Source organism: Plectropomus leopardus, chromosome 3, assembly GCF_008729295.1.
Source record: "Plectropomus leopardus isolate mb chromosome 3, YSFRI_Pleo_2.0, whole genome shotgun sequence".
In the NCBI taxonomy this organism is placed as follows: Eukaryota; Metazoa; Chordata; class Actinopteri; order Perciformes; family Serranidae; genus Plectropomus; species Plectropomus leopardus.
Genome location: NC_056465.1, coordinates 20,171,667 through 20,190,616, shown reverse-complemented (window position 1 = coordinate 20,190,616; position 18,950 = coordinate 20,171,667). Strand labels below are relative to the sequence as shown.

At 38.3% G+C, this 18,950-nt stretch overlaps 1 protein-coding gene across 1 annotated transcript; it reads left to right on the top strand.

Annotated features, from left to right (window-relative positions):
- The first annotated feature begins 3,375 nt into the window (after positions 1–3,375).
- Positions 3,376–18,339, top strand: vtg3 (vitellogenin 3, phosvitinless). Its single transcript, XM_042512631.1, has 28 exons — positions 3,376–3,431; positions 4,059–4,079; positions 4,194–4,345; positions 5,290–5,541; positions 6,097–6,258; positions 6,355–6,503; positions 6,594–6,744; positions 6,867–7,024; positions 8,229–8,394; positions 9,386–9,511; positions 9,674–9,892; positions 10,377–10,594; positions 10,682–10,779; positions 10,858–10,982; positions 11,070–11,171; positions 11,260–11,379; positions 11,490–11,679; positions 11,803–11,890; positions 13,315–13,500; positions 13,841–13,979; positions 14,071–14,239; positions 14,965–15,074; positions 15,165–15,251; positions 15,573–15,779; positions 17,188–17,333; positions 17,545–17,683; positions 17,794–17,907; positions 18,113–18,339. The coding sequence occupies exons 1-27, from the start codon at positions 3,392–3,394 to the stop codon at positions 17,899–17,901; spliced, it is 3,828 nt and encodes a 1,275-aa protein (XP_042368565.1). The 5' UTR covers positions 3,376–3,391; the 3' UTR covers positions 17,902–17,907; positions 18,113–18,339.
- The last annotated feature ends 611 nt before the right edge of the window (positions 18,340–18,950 follow it).

Here is an 18,950-nt window from a genome sequence, read left to right as displayed (position 1 = left end):
TTAAAAAAAACCTTCACTGACTTCCTGTTTCCCATCAGATTACCTACAAGATCCTGGTCCTCACCTTCAAAGCGCTTCACCATCTGGCCCCCCCTTACCAACCCTCACGGCCCCTCAGATCTGCCTCTGCCAGTCTCCTCTCTACCCATAAAGCTAACCTCCGCACTTTTGGGGACAGAGCCGTCTCCAGGGCAGCTCCCAGACTCTGGAACTACCGCCCCCAAGAGATCAGTGACTCCGAGTCCCTCACCATTTTTCAGTCCCACCTCAAAACCCATCTCTTCTCCTCTGCCTATTCCTAGTACTACTATACTACTTACTATATATAAGAACAAGGTTTGGCTGACAGAGGGGCCACTGAAACTCAGATCATGACATGACTAAACCCAAAAGATTTGCCAAGGTGTTCTTTTTCTTCTCTGTCCTCAAAACAAGTGTCTCAATCCTATTTCAGGACAAAAATGTGACTTTAGAGACCTCTACTGGCTGTTGCTGAAATTAAAATCAGGAAAAGCAGAGGGTCAGGTGAACTGAAGCCTGAGCATGAAAGAGGTGTGATGGCTTATGTGCAATTACACAAGGGACTCCTGTGTTTTGCAATCTGAACACAACTCTGACAGAGGACAAGAATAGACCCTTTTAGCTGATTGCTGCTTGGTGTCATCACCCTCAAACTGCACATATAAACAGCGCTGTTTGTGGAGCCCTTTAGGCTGCAGCACATTGTAAAATTGGCATGAAGAGCAGCAATTCACCACACTGTTTGACTTTGTTGTATCCAGAAGGAGAGCTTTGTGATGCCAGGGGACGGTATATACAATTTAAGACCAGGAGTTGCGACAGATATTCAAGAAGTAAAAGAGTAAAGCAGCCTGCATCTGTTCTGCCTTCTCTCCCAGCGGCTGCGTTTCACTGAGGGAGTAGAGGCCGATCCCACTGAGTTTATCCTTCATTCAGCTGTGAAAAACTTGATTACCTTATTTTCTGACTAATTAAAAATGAGCTTTTATGGTTTTTTTAATACTCAAAATAAGCCAAATTCCAATTCTGTGTAGTGGTGAGCAGTAACTAAAGACATTTACTTGAGTACTGTGGAAATTCAAGGTACTTGTATTTGTACTTGTATTTCCATTTTGTTCAACTTTATACTTTCACTCCACTGCACCTCAGAGGCAAATTTAAACAATTTTAATGACTTTCTTTCATCCCCTTCCTGGAGACTGAAAACCATATCTACCATATCTACGGACGTGTGGATTTTGAGTGTTTGGAATAAACTGAAGCATGGTCGTATCCAGAATATGAGGACATGCATCTGTGTGGGGACCCTCTCCCTGATTTTTTTTTTTTTTGATTAGCAAGCTCTATTTTTATGCTTTTTGTGGCACATTGGCATCTTAGATATCCTAAAAAATGTTTGTTTCTTTTTTTTTTTACTTTTAAGATTAATTTGAATTAGGTTTTTTTAGTATTACTAAAAGAAACAGAATACTTTACAACTTTTATCATTGCCAAAAGAAAAATGAGGATGCAGTGTTTGTCAGGTACGCCCCAAAGCTGTGGAACACATTGCCTAGAGATATCAGAGAAGCCAGCTCGCTAAATATTTTTAAAAGACAACCTAAAAACGTATCTTTTCAATTTAGCCTTTAACTAGCTCTAACTTAGCTGCTCTGCATTCTGCTTTGCACTTGTGTACTGCTGTATATCTTTAAGATGTTATATTTTCCTTAATTTTATGCATTTTATATATTCCATTTTATACTTATTTTTATTATTAATGTCAGTGGGTTTTATTTAATTTATTTCATTTTCCATTTTATGTTATGCAATCTGTGCATCAATTTTTATCCTAATTTTATCTTACTTTTACTAGTATTATCAAGTGAGTTTTATCCATCTGAAGATGCACTCTATGTATTCTATTCTATTCTGATCTTATTTTATTTTTACATGCAGGTTTTATTATGTCTTTTTGTCCTCTATGTGTTTTGATGTGAAGCACTTGGTGAATGTACTTTAACTTCTGTCTTGTAAAGCATGTTGGGCTCAATTTCTTGTTTGAAAGGTGCTATACAAATAAAGTTTTGTATTAATAATATTATCATTAAAATACATTAACTAGAGTTGCACAAATAGTTTCTATTAAAAATATTTTTTTTTAATTTATATTAACAATATCGTAATAACAGATTATTAGATCCAGAGCTTTTTATTTTATTTTTTATTAATTATAGGGCCTATTTTTACTTTTGAAATATATATACAGGTCTGAAGCCTCAGAGGTAGAGGCCTAACAACATCACAAAACTAAAGAAATGAGTGTTACTATAGCGATATGCACTATTTTTCGAGCCATTTGAGATAATGAAATGCCTAAAATTTTTTACATCATTTGTGAAAAATACAGCTGTCAAGGAGAAAAATAGCACCCTGTACAAGCCACATTCTCTTCTTTTTTATCTAATTTTTCTCTAGCTATCTTCATCATTCTAAATCATATCACAACAAATGTTGAGGATGACTAATTTTCACTCCTGCTGCCTAAAGACAGAGGCAAAAATTGTCTGATGTTACTATTTTTAAATTATATAAGTGGCTAGGAGTTTGGTGTAAACAGCATTACTAATCTTGAAACCTATTTTTGTTTTACCACGCTGAAGATCACAGAATGAATCTGCTACATTTGAGTCCACACCATAATATAACCATAATAATCTGGGCTGCTCTACTTGCAAATAAAAGACCAACAACAATGCCAAGTAAATGTGGTCTTCCATAAACTCTTTAAAAAACAGAAAATGCATTGTCACAAGGATGAAACAAAGGGCTGTTTTTTTTTGACTATTTACAGACACATGTTTCTTACATTAACCCAATTATAAAATATATAACAATAAAAAGCTGACAGGGACTATTTTTTTTGCATAACGAGTACTTTTACTAGACGCTTTAAGTAGATTTTGCTGATAATACTAACATACTTACGGTTAAGGTTAAGTAACATAAGGTTAAGAATGCAGGACTTACTTAAGTTACGGATCAAAATATTTCTTCCACCACATTGTGTGCTCATAAGAGAAAGAAAGCACTACCTTTTAAATTTTAAAGTACAATCAAAAAGTTGAAAGAAATCTAGACTATCACAACAGCCCATTTATTTTTCATGACATTATTGAGACAGTAATTGTACAAAGTACTCGTGTTGCTCTGACAATGTCACAGGTCAACATGGCTCTAGTGTGTGTTTACTTTAAATCAGTGGGTTGCCTAAACAGGACCGCTGTCCTGATCAAAAGCTCTCAGTGCAACCATTTTCCCCAATCGAAACCCACACTGGTATATAAAAAGAGTGAGCCTGAAATATTAGCCCCACCTCCTCAGTTTCAACATGCGGGGGCTCCTCTTCTGCTGCCTTGTGGCCCTGGCCGGTGAGTCATTATTGATTCATTAATATTATTTTTACTTTTTAGAAGAGTATCACAACCCTGCCTTGTGATTCAGAAACTTTAATTTCTTAGATTTTGCAAATGACATCTTCAGTTTGATTATATTATCTTTTGTAATATTTATGTATTCCACTATTAAATGAGAAATATAATTTTCAAAGATACCTGGAAAGGAAAATATATTAATCTATATCTATCTATAGTACATTAATTTACTTGCAGTTGGTCAATCACGAGTGACTTTTAGAGTTAATTACAGGTATCCTTTATGAAGTCCACTGATTTCTACTTTAGCCATCAATCTGTTTTTGTTGTATTTAGATGTATTCATCTGGATTTTTATTTTTTGGTATAGTTTACACAGTTTACACTGATTGTTTTTGTTTGTTTTCATGTTGTTTTTCCCTATTGTTTTGTTGTTTTTGCTGTTGTTTCATGTCTTGGTTCAGTCTTTTAACGTCTTGGGATCTAGTTGAAAATTAGTGTTCCCACTTTAAAATGTTGTCCTCTGGATTTCAGATCATATGTAAAAAAAAAAATCAATTAAAAATGTGCTAATGTGTTCACAAACGTTCTCATGCCGACACTGTTTGATTTCTATTCTTTTAGCATGTCAGAGTGTCCGCTACGGTGAGTCTTTTTTTGGAATCATCATAACAATAAAAAATGTGCTTTTTTTTTTTTTTCAAAAATGCTCCATAAGGAAGAAGTGAAATAACATTTCATTCTGGAAACATATTCCAGAGCCTGGCCTGAACCCGAAGAAAACCTATGAGTACAGATATGAAGGCGTGGTTAATTTTGGCCTCGGCATGCCAAACCTTGCTGAGTCTGGTGTGAGGATGACAAGCAAGATCAAAATTGTTGGTATGTCTGAACAAACATTCATCCTCCAGGTAAGATTACCATAGACTGCATTACAAAATTCTCAGAAAAACTATAAATGAGTGGTGTAGCATAAACAGACAGTTAACTGTTTAATATTATAATTTTATTATATTATATATCATATTATTAGATATTATATCTTATTTCTCATGAGTGAATCAAGTGAAGTAATTGCCAGTGCATATTTTATTTGTCATTTATCTGTTGAAAGTTTATATAGCCTCTAATTGCCCCAAAAATAACTTTTCATGCTGTAAATGTAAGGGGGAGTTCTTTGTAAACCACCTCATGAGTCTAAACTTCTGACATTCTTTATAAAACTGCCTTGAAATCAGCTCAGAGATTGTTTGTTACAAATACAGGCATACAAGTGGCATCATTAGGCCTCAGCCCGAAGGTTTCATAAAATGATTCATTTATCAGAGGAAGGAGTTGGCTGTTTGTTTTTTTTTAAAGGAAAAAAAAAGTAACCAAAACTTTTGAAGAAAACATGACCTACCCTTTTAAATGCTGCAACTGAATGGTGAATGCCCTTCCCTAAGCCAAAATTAAAAAATTAAGTCCTTCCCCAGTGTTTAAGAATTATTTGACATGGGCTCCCCTCTTTCTGCACCACCCCTCCCCTCTCATAAATAATGAACAGTTCCTTATAATGAAAAAAGCCTTTGATCCAGAGGTCTGGGCTAAGCCCCCAACGTATTAATATGTCGTCCAATACTTTTTTGAAATCTTTTAGTCATAAGCAGATGCTATGTTCAAATGCTGTTGGAATTACAGTAGAGTAAGCCTTAAAAATCCAGTAAAATTGTACAGACACATTTGAGTTTCTTGTCCACATCTTTAAGCTTACAGATGTCACCTGTGTGTCATCTGAAAATTAGAGTTTTCTACAAATAATCATGAATGTGTCACATGAGCAGTAAAACTTCTTATTTCCATCTTTGGTTCACAGGTTTCAGATTTGGCCTTTGAGGAGTTCAATGGCTTCCCAGGGAAAAACAGCTTTAATACCTCTCCAAAACTCACCCAGCGTATTGCTACCCAGCTCATCAAACCCTTCATGTTTGACTATGCTGGTGGACATGTTAGTAACATCCGAGCTGCTGCTGAGGTTTCTGACACCATCGTCAACATTGTGAGAGGAATACTGGGTTTTTTCCAAGTGACTGTGAAGACCACACAGAGGATCTATGAGCTTGAAGAGGTGAGTTACTACTAACAGACAAACTAACATCGCTTTAAAATGCAGCAGCTCCGCTTCGCACAGGTTGTAACGGACGACATCTCATCAGCCCAATCCTGGCTTTTCTCCATTGGCTCCTTGTTTGTTTTAGAACTGATTTTAAGACTTTGCTGGTCACTTTAAAAGCTCATCTGAATCTGGCCCCAAGCTACATAACAGAAATGCTGACCCCTTATGAGCCAGTTTACAGCCTTAGATCCTCAGGTGGGGGCCTTTTAGTTGTTCTGAAGACGAGGCTTAAAACTAAATGAGACCGTGCTTTTTACCCATCAGGGCCCCTCGGCTTTGGAATGACCCGCCTGTGGAAATAAGGTTCGCAGAATCAGTGACTTCTTTGATCACTTCTCAAAACCATTTTTTATAGACTTGCTTTTATGTGACGTTATCTTTTATCTTTTTATTCTGTCTTGATCCTGCTTATCATTATCATCATTGTTGTTGTTATTATTATTATTCCGCCACACCATCAATATCAGTACAAATGTAATTAAACAAAAACTATCATTTTGTTTGTAGATTGGCATCCATGGCAAGTGTCAGAGTAACTATGCTATTGAAGAAAACGAGGAAACGAAGGACATGACCATTACTCAGGTAGTGGATGTCACAAACTGCAGGGAGAAAGCAGCCATATACAGGGGAATGGCTACCGCTGTGCTCGACCAAGTCGCCAAACAGGTCTGCTCATATCCCTGCAGATGCATCTGGTTCCACAATTATAAATGAAGCAGACCAAAGTCAGAGCTATTTTTGTTTGTGTGTCCTCCAATCTAGAGAGGGGAATCGGTCATTTCAACAGTGAGATATGTTTACACAGTCCAGCCAAGAGCCGAGGGAGGCCTCATTACCAGAGCTCATGGCCTGGAGCAGCAGCACTTCAGTCCCTTCAACGTGAAGGGCGGCACTTTCAAAATGCAAGCAATGTAAGACAAGGAAATATCTGCACAACACGCCCGCTCACCCATAATGCTCTTCTGCTGTACAAATAGTCTTTTAAATAACTTCTCCTGCAGGAAGGAAATGGTGCTGCTCGGCGTGAGTGACACAGCGAGAGCTGTCACATTTGGGCCAATGGAAAGCAAGGGCAACCTTATTTACAAGTTTGTCAACACACAAGTTAATGTCCCCATCATAATGCAGAACCTGGATGACCCAGTGCCAAAGGTAATAACCATATACTGCGGCTTTATATGTAATATGAGCAGGAAGCAGCAAGTTAAATTAAATATAGAAATGGAAGCGATTAAATAAGCATTCAGTGCTGTTCTCTCTGTTCCTCTTTACAGGCTATTGAGTTGGTCAAGCATATGGCTGAGGTTAATCGCTACCAGATTGACAGTGCAACAACAGAGGATAGTATAAAGCTGTATCAGCTTCTGCGAGCGATGCCTTATGAAGGATTAGAAGCTATGTGGAAGCAACTGGCAGGAAATGAAGAGCACAGGTGAGTACTTGGTTATTATCCAGCATCTCCAGCTGTGAATAGAAATCAGTGGTGGAGGAAGTATTCAGTTCCCTAAAAAAAAAAAACACCCCAGAAAATTCAAAACAATTAAAAAAAGAAAAAAACAACTAATGTCACTACTGTCCATTAAGATAGTTGTACCCCATTCAGAAAAATTAAAAAACACCACAAACCCTCAAATATTTAATTGACACCTTTTGTTTCCCAACTTTTAGGTGGAATGGGGAAAGAAAAACAAATTTGAGAAACTTGAACAGTTTAACTGATCATTTCAGAGTTTCAGAGCATTTTGAAAAATAATCTTCGATCAGGTGTTCTCAAAGTTTTGATTGCTCGCAGATGATGAGTGCACACACAATGACTTTTTTCTAAATCTTTTTTAGGACTAACACTCTAACATTTTACAAAATCTATAACTGACAATTGATATAGCCTAAATAACACTTGTTACATTCTAGTTTTTCTGCCCACAGCAGTTTGCTGGCACAAACCACACACTGAACTGCAGAGCACAGTAATATTGGAACTAGTAGTGATAAAAATGGCAAATTGTGAAGTTTATTTATGATTATGAAAACATTTGCTAGTGACTGTTTTGGACAGCATTGCATGGTTGCCTGTTGTAGCAAGCAGTTTTTTCTTTATATATCTTTTTAACTGAACTAATATCTTTCATTCATTCTACAAAGGTATTAATTCAAAAAATATTTTATTCAGCGTGTCCTTTTACTCAGTGAGAACACCTGCAGGAATGTTTGAATGTGAAACTCCTTCATAGATAACCTCTAACCAAACTTTTCATTGTAGTTTTATACAAAGTAGTCCGAGGCCATCTCTCAAATCTGATACTGATTCACTCAGCTGAATAGCTAACTGAAGGACATCATCCCACTTAGTTCAGCAGGGATGTAGTCTGGCACGTTACCATCGATGAGTGATTTATTATCGTGTGAGGCATCATGACAGAAAGATGACGGCTGAAAGACCGCTTTCCCAGCTCATTAAGATCAAGGCAGTAACTGACACTTTTTATTTCATCTTGTACAAGTGCATTTAAACACAACGTCTGAACTGGTCCTTCACACTTTCATCTTTTCATTTTTCTCCCTGAATTCTTTTGAAGTAGGATTTTTAGTAGTATTGTCTGTTTTAATCCATTCTCTCCCCTTTCATGAATTATTAGACGCTGGTTTTTGGACATGGTTGTTGAAGTCAACGATGCCAGAATCCTTAATTTCCTGGAAGCGAGGTTCCAGGCTGAAGACGTGTCTACGACTGAAGCTCTGCAAACCCTTTTGCTGTCGATGAACCATCTCCAGGCTATTCCTGATCTGGTTGAGATGGCTAAAGTGAGTTAACATTGACGCTTCTTTTTTCATACAGTCTTGTTTTGTGTCCGATACTTCCTATACACCCACTGGTGTTCAACACGAGGATATACTTGAATATACTAATCATAGTATTTATCTGTACTGCTGGATAGAAATGCCACTGCAAGAAGCACAAAGCATTATCAAGACAAAACAGGACCAGTAATGCTTGGGGACAAATTAGGTTGGCTTGCCTGGTGTGTAGCCAGTTTTGTAAAATATTTTGTTTAGAGACAAACAAACAACTATGCACACACTTTGTGGGCCATATCTTACAAATAGCACAAAGAAGCGCGCAGCACTGCGCAGCGGTCATTGCTAGTTTCAGACCAATGCAGTTGTCATTTTCACAGCCATGGTTTCTTATGAAGCCATTTTCCACCCATGTTGTGTTAAGTGGTAAATGCACTTGCACCCGTCTGTGCCCACATGAGCATGTAGGTCTTTATATGAGGTGTGGTTAAGCCCATTGCTGGCGGACTGCTATTCAAGAGGCAGCAGAAAGTGATTGTGCCATTAACCTACAAAAGCCTGCTCTAAAGTCAATGGCACAGTATTTTTAATTAGAGATTATAGATAGACATAATAGAGGCAACACACACACACTGCCTATCACACACAGGGATGCATGGATGGGTTGGGGAATGGATGAAATAATGTGTCATTACTAAAGGGAAATATTCATTACGTGTTCTAAAATGTTAACATAGCAGAGAGCAGAGCAGAGCTGCAGAGCTGCTGTCTGACTCCCCATTAAAGGAGACACTGTGTCGTCTATGCACAGCAGTATAACTTACATTTCTTTAGACGCTAGAGAATTTTGTTTTGAAAACTCATTGGAGATCATGGAGGCTATCTTGGCAATAAATGGAATCCAACTAAATTGCACACAGACGAAAAAACTGTTTGCATATTGAAGAACCAAGCAATCATACCAGGTCATAACAAAATATCTCTCTCTTTTCCACAGATGTTCCTGACCATGCCCTTTAGTAAATCCAGTATCTATCTGTGGCACACTGTGGTGCTTTCCTACGGCTCTCTGGTATACAAGCACTGTGCCTATTACACACCTTGTCCAGTAGCTGCTGTTCAGGTAATCACACAGAGTATATATTACTTTGCTTTGTACCATAAGTACACTTGCAATGTTATAAGAACAAGAAGTCTGTGTCACATCATCAACAAATTATCTGTATGCAATATCATTATGTATTTGTAACAACTGACTGCATGTATATATGTATGTCTGTACTAGCCACTGCTGGACATGGCCATGGAAAGTCTGAAGAATGGCAAGGAGGAAGACATGGTCATCGCTCTGAAAGCTCTGGGGAATGCAGGTCATCCAGGCAGCATTAAAACAATCATGCGCTTCCTCCCTGGAGTTGCTGCCAACCCTGTGGATCTGCCGCCTCGTGTTCTGAGTGCCGCTGTGCAGTCTATGAGACTCATCGCTGCCAGAGACCCTCACAGTGTAACTACATGCAGAAATAAAATAATCCTTTTAAGATTTATCATAGCTATATGCTAGGTTTTTATATAAAGCTATCTCATATTCATTGTAATTGCATGCTCTGTGTTTTATGGTCGAGTTGAAAATGTAATTTTCTGATAATGTCAAATTCAGACTGGCTATGCATTAAAACAAAACAGCCGGTTATTCTTATCCTGGAATTTAATCTTCGTCATTGTGGAAGGTAAGAATAGTTTTTAACAATCATGTGAAAATGCCAAGTCTGATCCATGCTATTGTCACATTATCTTTACATTGTGGAGGTACACAATTATCTCTGTATTTATATCTTCAACATGAACAGTAATCTGCCTTTATAAAGTTCATCATCGCTTCAGAAAATAATGGAAACAGTGCTGGAACAGAGCAGAAATTCAGAACAGTGGGTGGTTGAATGTGCTGTGTTTCTGAGCTGCTAGTCATTATAATACTTGTGTTTTTTCAGATCCAAGACATCACCATGAGACTGTTCCTGCAGAAGAACCTTCCTTCTGAGATACGCATGCTAGCCTTCATGATCCTGTTTGACACTAAACCCTCGATGGCGCTGGTGTCCACAGTGACTGCACATCTACAGGAGGAAAAAGACCTCCATATTGTCAGTTTTGCATACTCTTACTTGAGAAGCTTTGCCAGATCCAGTACTCCCAACAACCACTTCCTGTGAGCAAAACAATGCAATTGGGTGTTATTGTTCATATCATATGATTTCCATAGTTTTTCAGTCTATTTTTGTGTTCTCTACAATAGCTCAACTGCCTGCAACGTAGCCATGAAAATCCTGGCCCCTAAATACGGTCGTCTCAGCTATCACTACAGCAAAGCAGTGCACATGGACTGGTTTAATGGTATGCTCAAATACAGATGCTTGGATTTCTCTAAAACTGTTACATGACATACAATTTGCTTTTTTTCCCCCCATACAGATGATTTCCTGATTGGTACAGCTACAGAAGTCTTTATGCTGAGAAGTGCAACAAGCATCTTTCCCACTGAAATCCTGATGAAAGGGAAATTCTACTTCATTGGTAGAATTCTGCAGCTACTGGAGGTACAGCGTGATACACTGAGACTCTCACTTAAATTTAAGTGTCTTCTCAATTGTGAATGATAATCATCTTTTCTTTTTATGCTCCAGCTGGGTATCCGTGCTGAAGGACTTCAGGAGCTGCTTGGTGCCATTATCCCTAGTTTTAAGGGAGACCTTAGTTTCAGTGACTTTCAGGCTATTCTAAATATGGTGAGTGTGCTATATAATTGAGACTTTAAAGCAAAATCATAACTGTACTATGATGTTTCAGCTATTTGTTGTGCTGCGCCATTTTCAGCTTCAAAACTGGGAAATTTTGCCCAATGACAAGACTGTACTGTCTGCTTATTCACGCGCCTCTGGACAAGAATGGTTCTTTGCTGATCTTCACAAAGAAACCATTCAGGACCTCATCAGGGTGAGAGAATAACTGAGAAAACTCTCATTTATGTCTAAGCTCAGTCAACAAAAAGCACCATGTGTGTACAAAGCCTGTTACATGCTGCTAGCCTATGATCCTGCTTGCAGGCTCTCAGTCCGTCAGCAGGAAAAGAGAGCCCTCTGTGGGCTGCGATTGAGAATCTAAAGAGCGGAGTGTCATGGCATCGGACAAAGCCATTCCTAATCTTTGAGGTTCGCTACTTCCAAGCTACCACCCTGGGTCTCCCGCTGGAGATTAGCAAATATTATGAAACCATCAATGGGATCACTGTAAATGGTGAGGAGTTAAATCCTACAGAATACGAAAGCTTTTCAAATCAAATTAGTACTGCTTAATGGCTAAAACCATTTATTTTATTTCATGTCAACCATTATAAAAGTCCTTTTTTCCCCTATGCAGCCAAGGCCGCAGTAGATCCACCACTGACTGAACATCTTGGACAGCTGTTGACTTCTGAAATTTCACTGGAGAGTGATGGTTTTATTGGGTAAAATATTTACCATCATGTTAAACTCACATTGATTCTGTTTTAGGTGGGACTTTTTTTCAGGTGAATATAATACTTTTTCTTGCTGATCCTCATCCACAACAGGACGTTGTTTAGCTTCTGTGTCGCTTCTGCCTGCTTCTTCAAACTGCGGGCATGCAGAGCCACATTTACTATGTGTAATACATTGACTAGTACCTGATATAGCCCCATGCCAAAATCTGAGCTATCCCTTTAAGTGAATACTATACTGAAAGCATTTTAAGTGCTTTACTTTTTCGTTAGTGAGCTCATTCCAATGGGAACGCTGTCTGCGGCTTCAGTTTCAGTTTCAGACGTTTTGCCTTGTTGAACACAGATTCTGCTACCACTGCCTCAATCAGTTAGTTAATTTGTGTTATTGTGTGACTTTGGTGAACTGACCTTTTTTAACGCCACAGTCACACAAAAGCACAAACAAACTAACTGATCCGGGCAGTGGTGGGCCAGCAGCTCCTGCTTCTAAACAGATAATGGAAAAATGTCTTTCTGCTGAGTCTCTGCTGAGTTAGTGAAACAATCATTGATCCTTACTCAAAATTTATTTTGCTGTTATTGATACAGTAACTGTTATGTATTGTTACATTATATTAGTTGAGTTAGGTTTTAGCATTATGTGAATGTGAACAAATTACAGTAATGTGCAAGTTGTGTTACACAGTCATGACTGCATTAAAAAGCTTTTACTGTCAGTTAACTTGTATTTAAAGTTAAAAGACATCCAGTGTTAAAAATAAACACCAGAGTTCATGTTCAATAAATGCATGATGTTCTGAAGGCCAGTGAGTAACCATGTTAAATAATCGTAATTTCAATATCAATCAAAATAATTGTGATTATTATTTTTGCCATAATCGAGCAGCCCTAGTCTATGGATAAATTGTCCATATAACCCCACTTCAGAAAAACTAATAAAAACTCTTAATGAATTATCTCATTAAGATGTCATCATAAAAAGCATATCAAATTTCTATGTGTTAGGGCTGCACCATTAATTGATATATTAATGATATCTCAATAAGGCCAATATCTAAAGTACAGGACCTACAAGTTTTTGATAAAGGCAAGATGTGTCACAACATACTCTTAAAAATGAAGCACTGTAGTGCTACAGAGATGCCTCGGCCTACAAATCATATTCCAGACATAAGGGAACATGCTTGTTTGGTACAGATCCCAGCAAAAATCACATTATCACCATTTCCATCTTTTTTTTTCAGTGACAGTCAATTGCAAAAATTACCATTCCCATTAAAATTGGGAATCATATCACAATCACAGTATATGTCAAAATAATGTTTTGCACACTGTGTAGCCCTGCTTTGTGTACAAGTTTTATCTATACTGTAGGGTTACAGCTGTTGAATTAATGTCTTCTTTTTTAGTTTCACAAAGGATTTTTGGGTTTACTACGGGATCAACACAGAGCTGTTCCAGTGCGGTTCCGAGTTTAAGAGCAAAATGCCGATTGCTATTCCGTGGAATTTTGCCGCAAAGATCAACATCAGAGAAAGGAAATTTGAACTCGACATCCCTTCACTGAAAAAAGAGACTGAACTCCTCTCACTCAGGTATGTTTTCAGAGTGGTGAAAATGGTTTCTTATGAATCAAAATTCTAATTTAATTCATAAATTCCAGAAAGCACTTATTGTTCGTCAGTTGTTTTATGGTTCCTCCATGCTAAATGGCAAGAGCAGCACATCAAGACCAAGCTTCTGTTTTACATCCCAACTCTTGCCTTTCCTGCACTGGAGTAAGAGCCTTGAAATAGGCCCCTTACTAATTTACTGACTCAAAAATTATCAACATTTTTCAAAGAATTGAAATCAATACATGTAATTGTGCTCTAAGTTGTGGACATGCTATCCACAATGCAGCCAATGTGCCATGTTTTCCTTTACAACCAACAGCTCAAATGTGTACGCAGTCTCCAGGAACATTGAAGAACCAGCTTCAGCTAAAATGACTCCAATAATGCCCACCGCCATGGATTCCAATGATGAAGTCACCAACATGAACCCTGCAGTCGTGAGGCCTGAGCCAGATCCGGTACAGTCAACACCTTTCAGAAGTTTACTGCTGGAGTTAAACTAATATAGATTTAAAACTCAATCTTTGTGATTTTTATCCAATCCAACAGATCCGGACACCAAAAGCCTGGCATCCGATTTCCAAAATGTGTGCAGAGAGTAACATCTATGGAGCTGGTCTGTGTGTGGAGTCTGAGTTGAGGAGAGAGTATTATCACGAGGAATACCCCCTGTACTATTTCTTGGGATACACCCAAATGGCATTCAAAATAGTCCCAGGTGTGCACAACAAGTCCATTACATCATGCAGTACTTTGCGGTCCGAAACAACAACACAATCTGACTCACAACCGCAAGAATGTAACAAATAGGAACGAACTGCGACCATTTCATGATGTTAAGGACATGCATGAAATTGCGGCAAATACAACACTGATATCTGTCATTTTTGGGTTGGTCAAATAAGTCATTTTAGGGGCGCCTGGTGGCTCAGTGGATATAGCAGTGCCCCATATACAGAGGTTGTGTCCTTGCTACAGCGGCCGCAGGTTTAATTCCGGCCTTGACCTTTTGCTGCAAGTTGCCCCCCTCTCTCTTCCCCTTTCAAGCTTAAACTGCACTGTCCATTAAAGGCAATAAAAGCCCCAAAAAAATCTTAAAAAGAAAAAAAAAAAGTAAGTCATGTTAGAAGTCAGTTGAAATCAACCTCTTCTGTTGTTTAGGTCGGAGAGAGCGTTGGATAAAGTTTTATGAGACGCAATACAGCTCTTACAGATTAGGGTCAGAATGTCACGGTGTCTTGATATGCCCTGGAGTAAACTTTTACATCACTGCAGCAACTAAAACCACCTGAGGCAACTAATCTTTTGCATAATTATTAAACTAAAACAGCTCTATGATGAACTGCTCACAGTAAAAATTGGATTGCATAAGAGTGTATTTTTGTCGCCTGTGTACGTTTCTTTCTTCACTCTTCGCTAACATAGAATTTGCACTTTTATTAGCACAGGCAATCAAAGCTGTTGACAAAATCCACTTTGAGGTAAATGCTGGCCCGAACACACAACCAACGAGCACACGCCAACTGCTTGAAACTCTGAAGAGGCTTTCCAAGGTATCTGGCTACCCTTGCAATGTTATTATCTGAGCACCTGCTCTGGTGTTTTATCCATTCAGGTTCTCCTGTTGCTTGATTTGTTTACAGGAAGCTACCCAGCGAGTAAGTCTGACCTCTGATTCAGCCTCAAGCAGCAGAGAATCTCATCGCAGCCGTCGTGACAGCGTAATGGAGGTATGCTGAACAAAGCTCGCCAGAGAGACACAAAAAATGTTCCACTGCAAAAAATAGGCAGTTTGAACAGAGCAGTTATCATGTAAAATGTTTAAGCTGTGCTTGTGATTTATGATCCCATCACCATAAAAAAGCAGTCCACGTTAAGATCACAGCTTTTTGTGCGCATAAAAACACAAACAAAGTGGTGTTCATCTGAAATATACAGTTAATACAGATAAAAGTTGCTTGGGTCCACACAACATGAGATTAGTACTGCACATATTGGACATGACGTGCACCAAACTAGTCTTCTGGTCTGCTCTCTATCTCATTCAATAGGGCTTGGACTCAACACCTGAAGCTGTGTTCAATATCAAAGCCTTTGCTTTGAGTGGCAACCAGAAGCCCGAGGGTTACGATGCAGCCTTCTACTACACGCCTGAGGCAAACACTGAGAACGCCCAGCTGATCGTGTCCCAGGTCGGGGAAGACACCAACTGGAAGATGTGCGTCGACACCACTGTGGATGCCCATGTTGAGGGAAAGGTAGATATAAAAAACGCAGGAAACTTATTTTTATGCTCATGTGCAAAATGTCAAAAAATTAAAAAATATAATTGCTGTTAGCTCATACTATTACCATTTATCTACCAGAGAAGACCAAAATAATAGTAAATAATTGTGAGGTTAACCTTTGAAAACATTTAAGGGAGCAGTTTGTAGGGCTTAGTAGCACCTAGTGGGTAGGATTGTTGATTTCAACCAGCTGCAATTTCTCCCATGTGCCAAGTATGAACTCTCAGTTAGGATTCCTTCAGCATTCATCGTTCAGGAGGTTTTTCTGGGAACAAAACCAAATGATCCTCAAAGGTTTCCTCCTCGCCAAAACAAATGGACCAAGTGATTAAAACCAGTAGAAACACTGAATAAAGCAGTTCATGTTTTTCCTCACTGCTTTTTGGCAAAGGGGGCTGCTTTATTCACTGCTCACCTTTTTTCTCAGATAACTCAAGATGCAGACCTTCAGGAGCCTTTTACCAGAAGCTGAGTTATCCACAGAGGTCTCTTTCTCTCCAAAACAATTAGACCCAGTAATTAAAACCAGTAAAAACACTGAATAAAGCAGTTCATGTTAAAAAAGTCTGTATTTTCCCCAACCCTATTTTGGCAAGAAGGGCTGCTAAATATGGACACCTGGAGCAACATCCCCTTTTTAGTGCTGCTTTCAGACACCTTTCGCAAGTATAAACCTTTGAAGCCTGATTGGTACGATTTCTTTCAAAAACTTGAGAAAAAAGGCAACGAGCAACATGGTAAGAAATGTTACACAGATTGAAAAAAAATAGTAGATTTAGAAAATTATCTTTAAAAAGCTAGGGAAAATGTCTAGGGAAAAAAATAGAAAAATCATTATCATTTTACATATTTTAAATTATATTATAGAATTATTGTAATGTAATTATTGTTTGATTTATTTTAACTTTCTTTTTTGTTTTTATTTTTTTAAAACACATTCCCTGGCAGTTTTTCACATCTGACATGTATTACAGTATGCAACTTTTTACCTGTTCTCTGTTAAGGTTCCTCCTCACTGCCTGTTAGTGGAAAACATTTAAGCCAATAATCATATGACTAGTGCAATGAAATTGTGCTATGCATAATATCGTTCTCATGGCAGCATTGTAAGTGTCTGCATAATGCCTTTTATGAATTTTCATAGCATCAAAAAACATAAAAAAAGATAACATTGTCTGGTGTTAGTATATATATTTAGCCCCATACTTCTGTTTAAATACGCCGTCTACAAACACACTGTATGATGGTTAAATTTCTACATTAAAAATCCTACCTATGGTCAGTTTAAGGTATTTTACTATGTTGGACAACAAGGCCGAAGCCAAGTCTTTTATTTGCAGAGACTCCCTTCATGATTGATCTCTTGTGTTTGTTCTAGGCACACATTAGATGGGGAGCTGAATGTCAGTCCTATGAAATGTCAATGAGATATGCAACTGCACATCTGCCTGGCTCCAAGCCAACACTCAAGGCCAAAGTACACTGGACCAAGATCCCTGAGAGCATGACAGAGACGGGCAGAAGGTGAGCCTCACCGGGATAAAGGTGATGTTTGTATCAAGGAGGATAAAATGTGAGGAGGATGAGGAGAGTGAGCTGAAGAAGAAAGTGAAGGGTGACTTTGATTCACTCACTTTGCTTTACGGAGCATGGTGGAAAAATACTCTGTGTTCACGATTATGACACATACTGGCATTTGTTGTTAAAGGAGCTTTTTTTTTTTAACCTTTGCCAGAATTGAAAGCTACATCCCAGGCATGGCTTTACTTCTCGGCTTCAACCAGCAGCATGAGAGAAATGCCAAGCAGGAGGTTTCTGCATCAGTTGTTGCCGCCTCAGCAGACAGCGTCGATGTGAAGATTACATTCCCAGAGGTATTGGAGGAAACATTCACAACCTACATTTTTATGCAAAACTTACAAATCCTGGCATTGTATATTGACTGCTGTATTTACATGTATCATTTATTCTGTCTTGTCATTAGTATACAGTCTACCGCCAGGCTATTCCGGTCCCACTGCCATCCACCATTTTTCAGGAGCTTCCACACGACATCATAAACACGACAATACCCAGCTTTGGACGTGCATAAAAACATGTGAGCTCCATAAAACCAGTTTGATTAAGCTTAATTGGATGTTCATACTAATTTTCTGTGTCTTTTTGAATATTTCACATTTCTGTCTTTGTGTGGGGTGGTGGATTGTGCTGAGAGATTTCATGCAAAGCAGATGAGCAAAAACAAGGAAAGAGCTGTGCCTTTTTTTTTTTGCTTGCTTTTTAAAATATGTTTTGTGCTGCAGAAAGACAACAAAGCCCAGATGGGAGCCAGATGCCTCTTTTCAGTGGTAACGGCACAACCAAAATCTCACCACGGTGATGAAAGGGAGGATCATAAAAGATGCATCAGTAATCCGTCAGATGTCACCAGTTTGGAAATAACCTGTAAAGGTCCTGATTTATTCATCTGAAAGCATGTTAATATTTGAACACCCTCTTTCAATGAAAAAAATGTGCAAATTCATACTCATGTCCCAAAATATTGTATCTTCATAATACAGGAATTCACCAAAGCCTGTTTCAGCTAGTTTTGTTTTTTCTCTAATTCTATCCATATAAATCTTTCCATCCAAACCGTGTGTTAAATCTGTTTCCCAATATAAAAACCATAACAGCATTTAATAAATCACCAGCTTGTTCAGTTCAGTTCAGTTCTTGCTTTAAAATGCACCGAGGAAGATTAAAAAGCAGTAGTTACAGAATCCGTTTTCATGATAAATAATTTAGAAGCAAATGATTGATACATGGTATTACAGCTACAATCCGTTCTCATACCAATTTGTCAAATATTACGGCTTTGTCACTACTTACATATCATGATTTGACGAGCTAGGTACCACAGATTTGGATGTTTAGGGTCGGTGTGTGTCAATTTGCGCTTGTTACATGCATTGTGTCTTTCTAAAAACAAATATGTGTTTCTTCAAGAAATATACATTTTCTGTCTGTTACATGCTTTACAGGTCCAGTCCTCTCTTTATGGACTGTGCTAGTTGCTGGCAGCGTAACAAACTACCACTGCCTGTTGCATATCATACCACCATGAAAGTTTTCTCTGTGCGTTCGTGTCTGATGCTGATG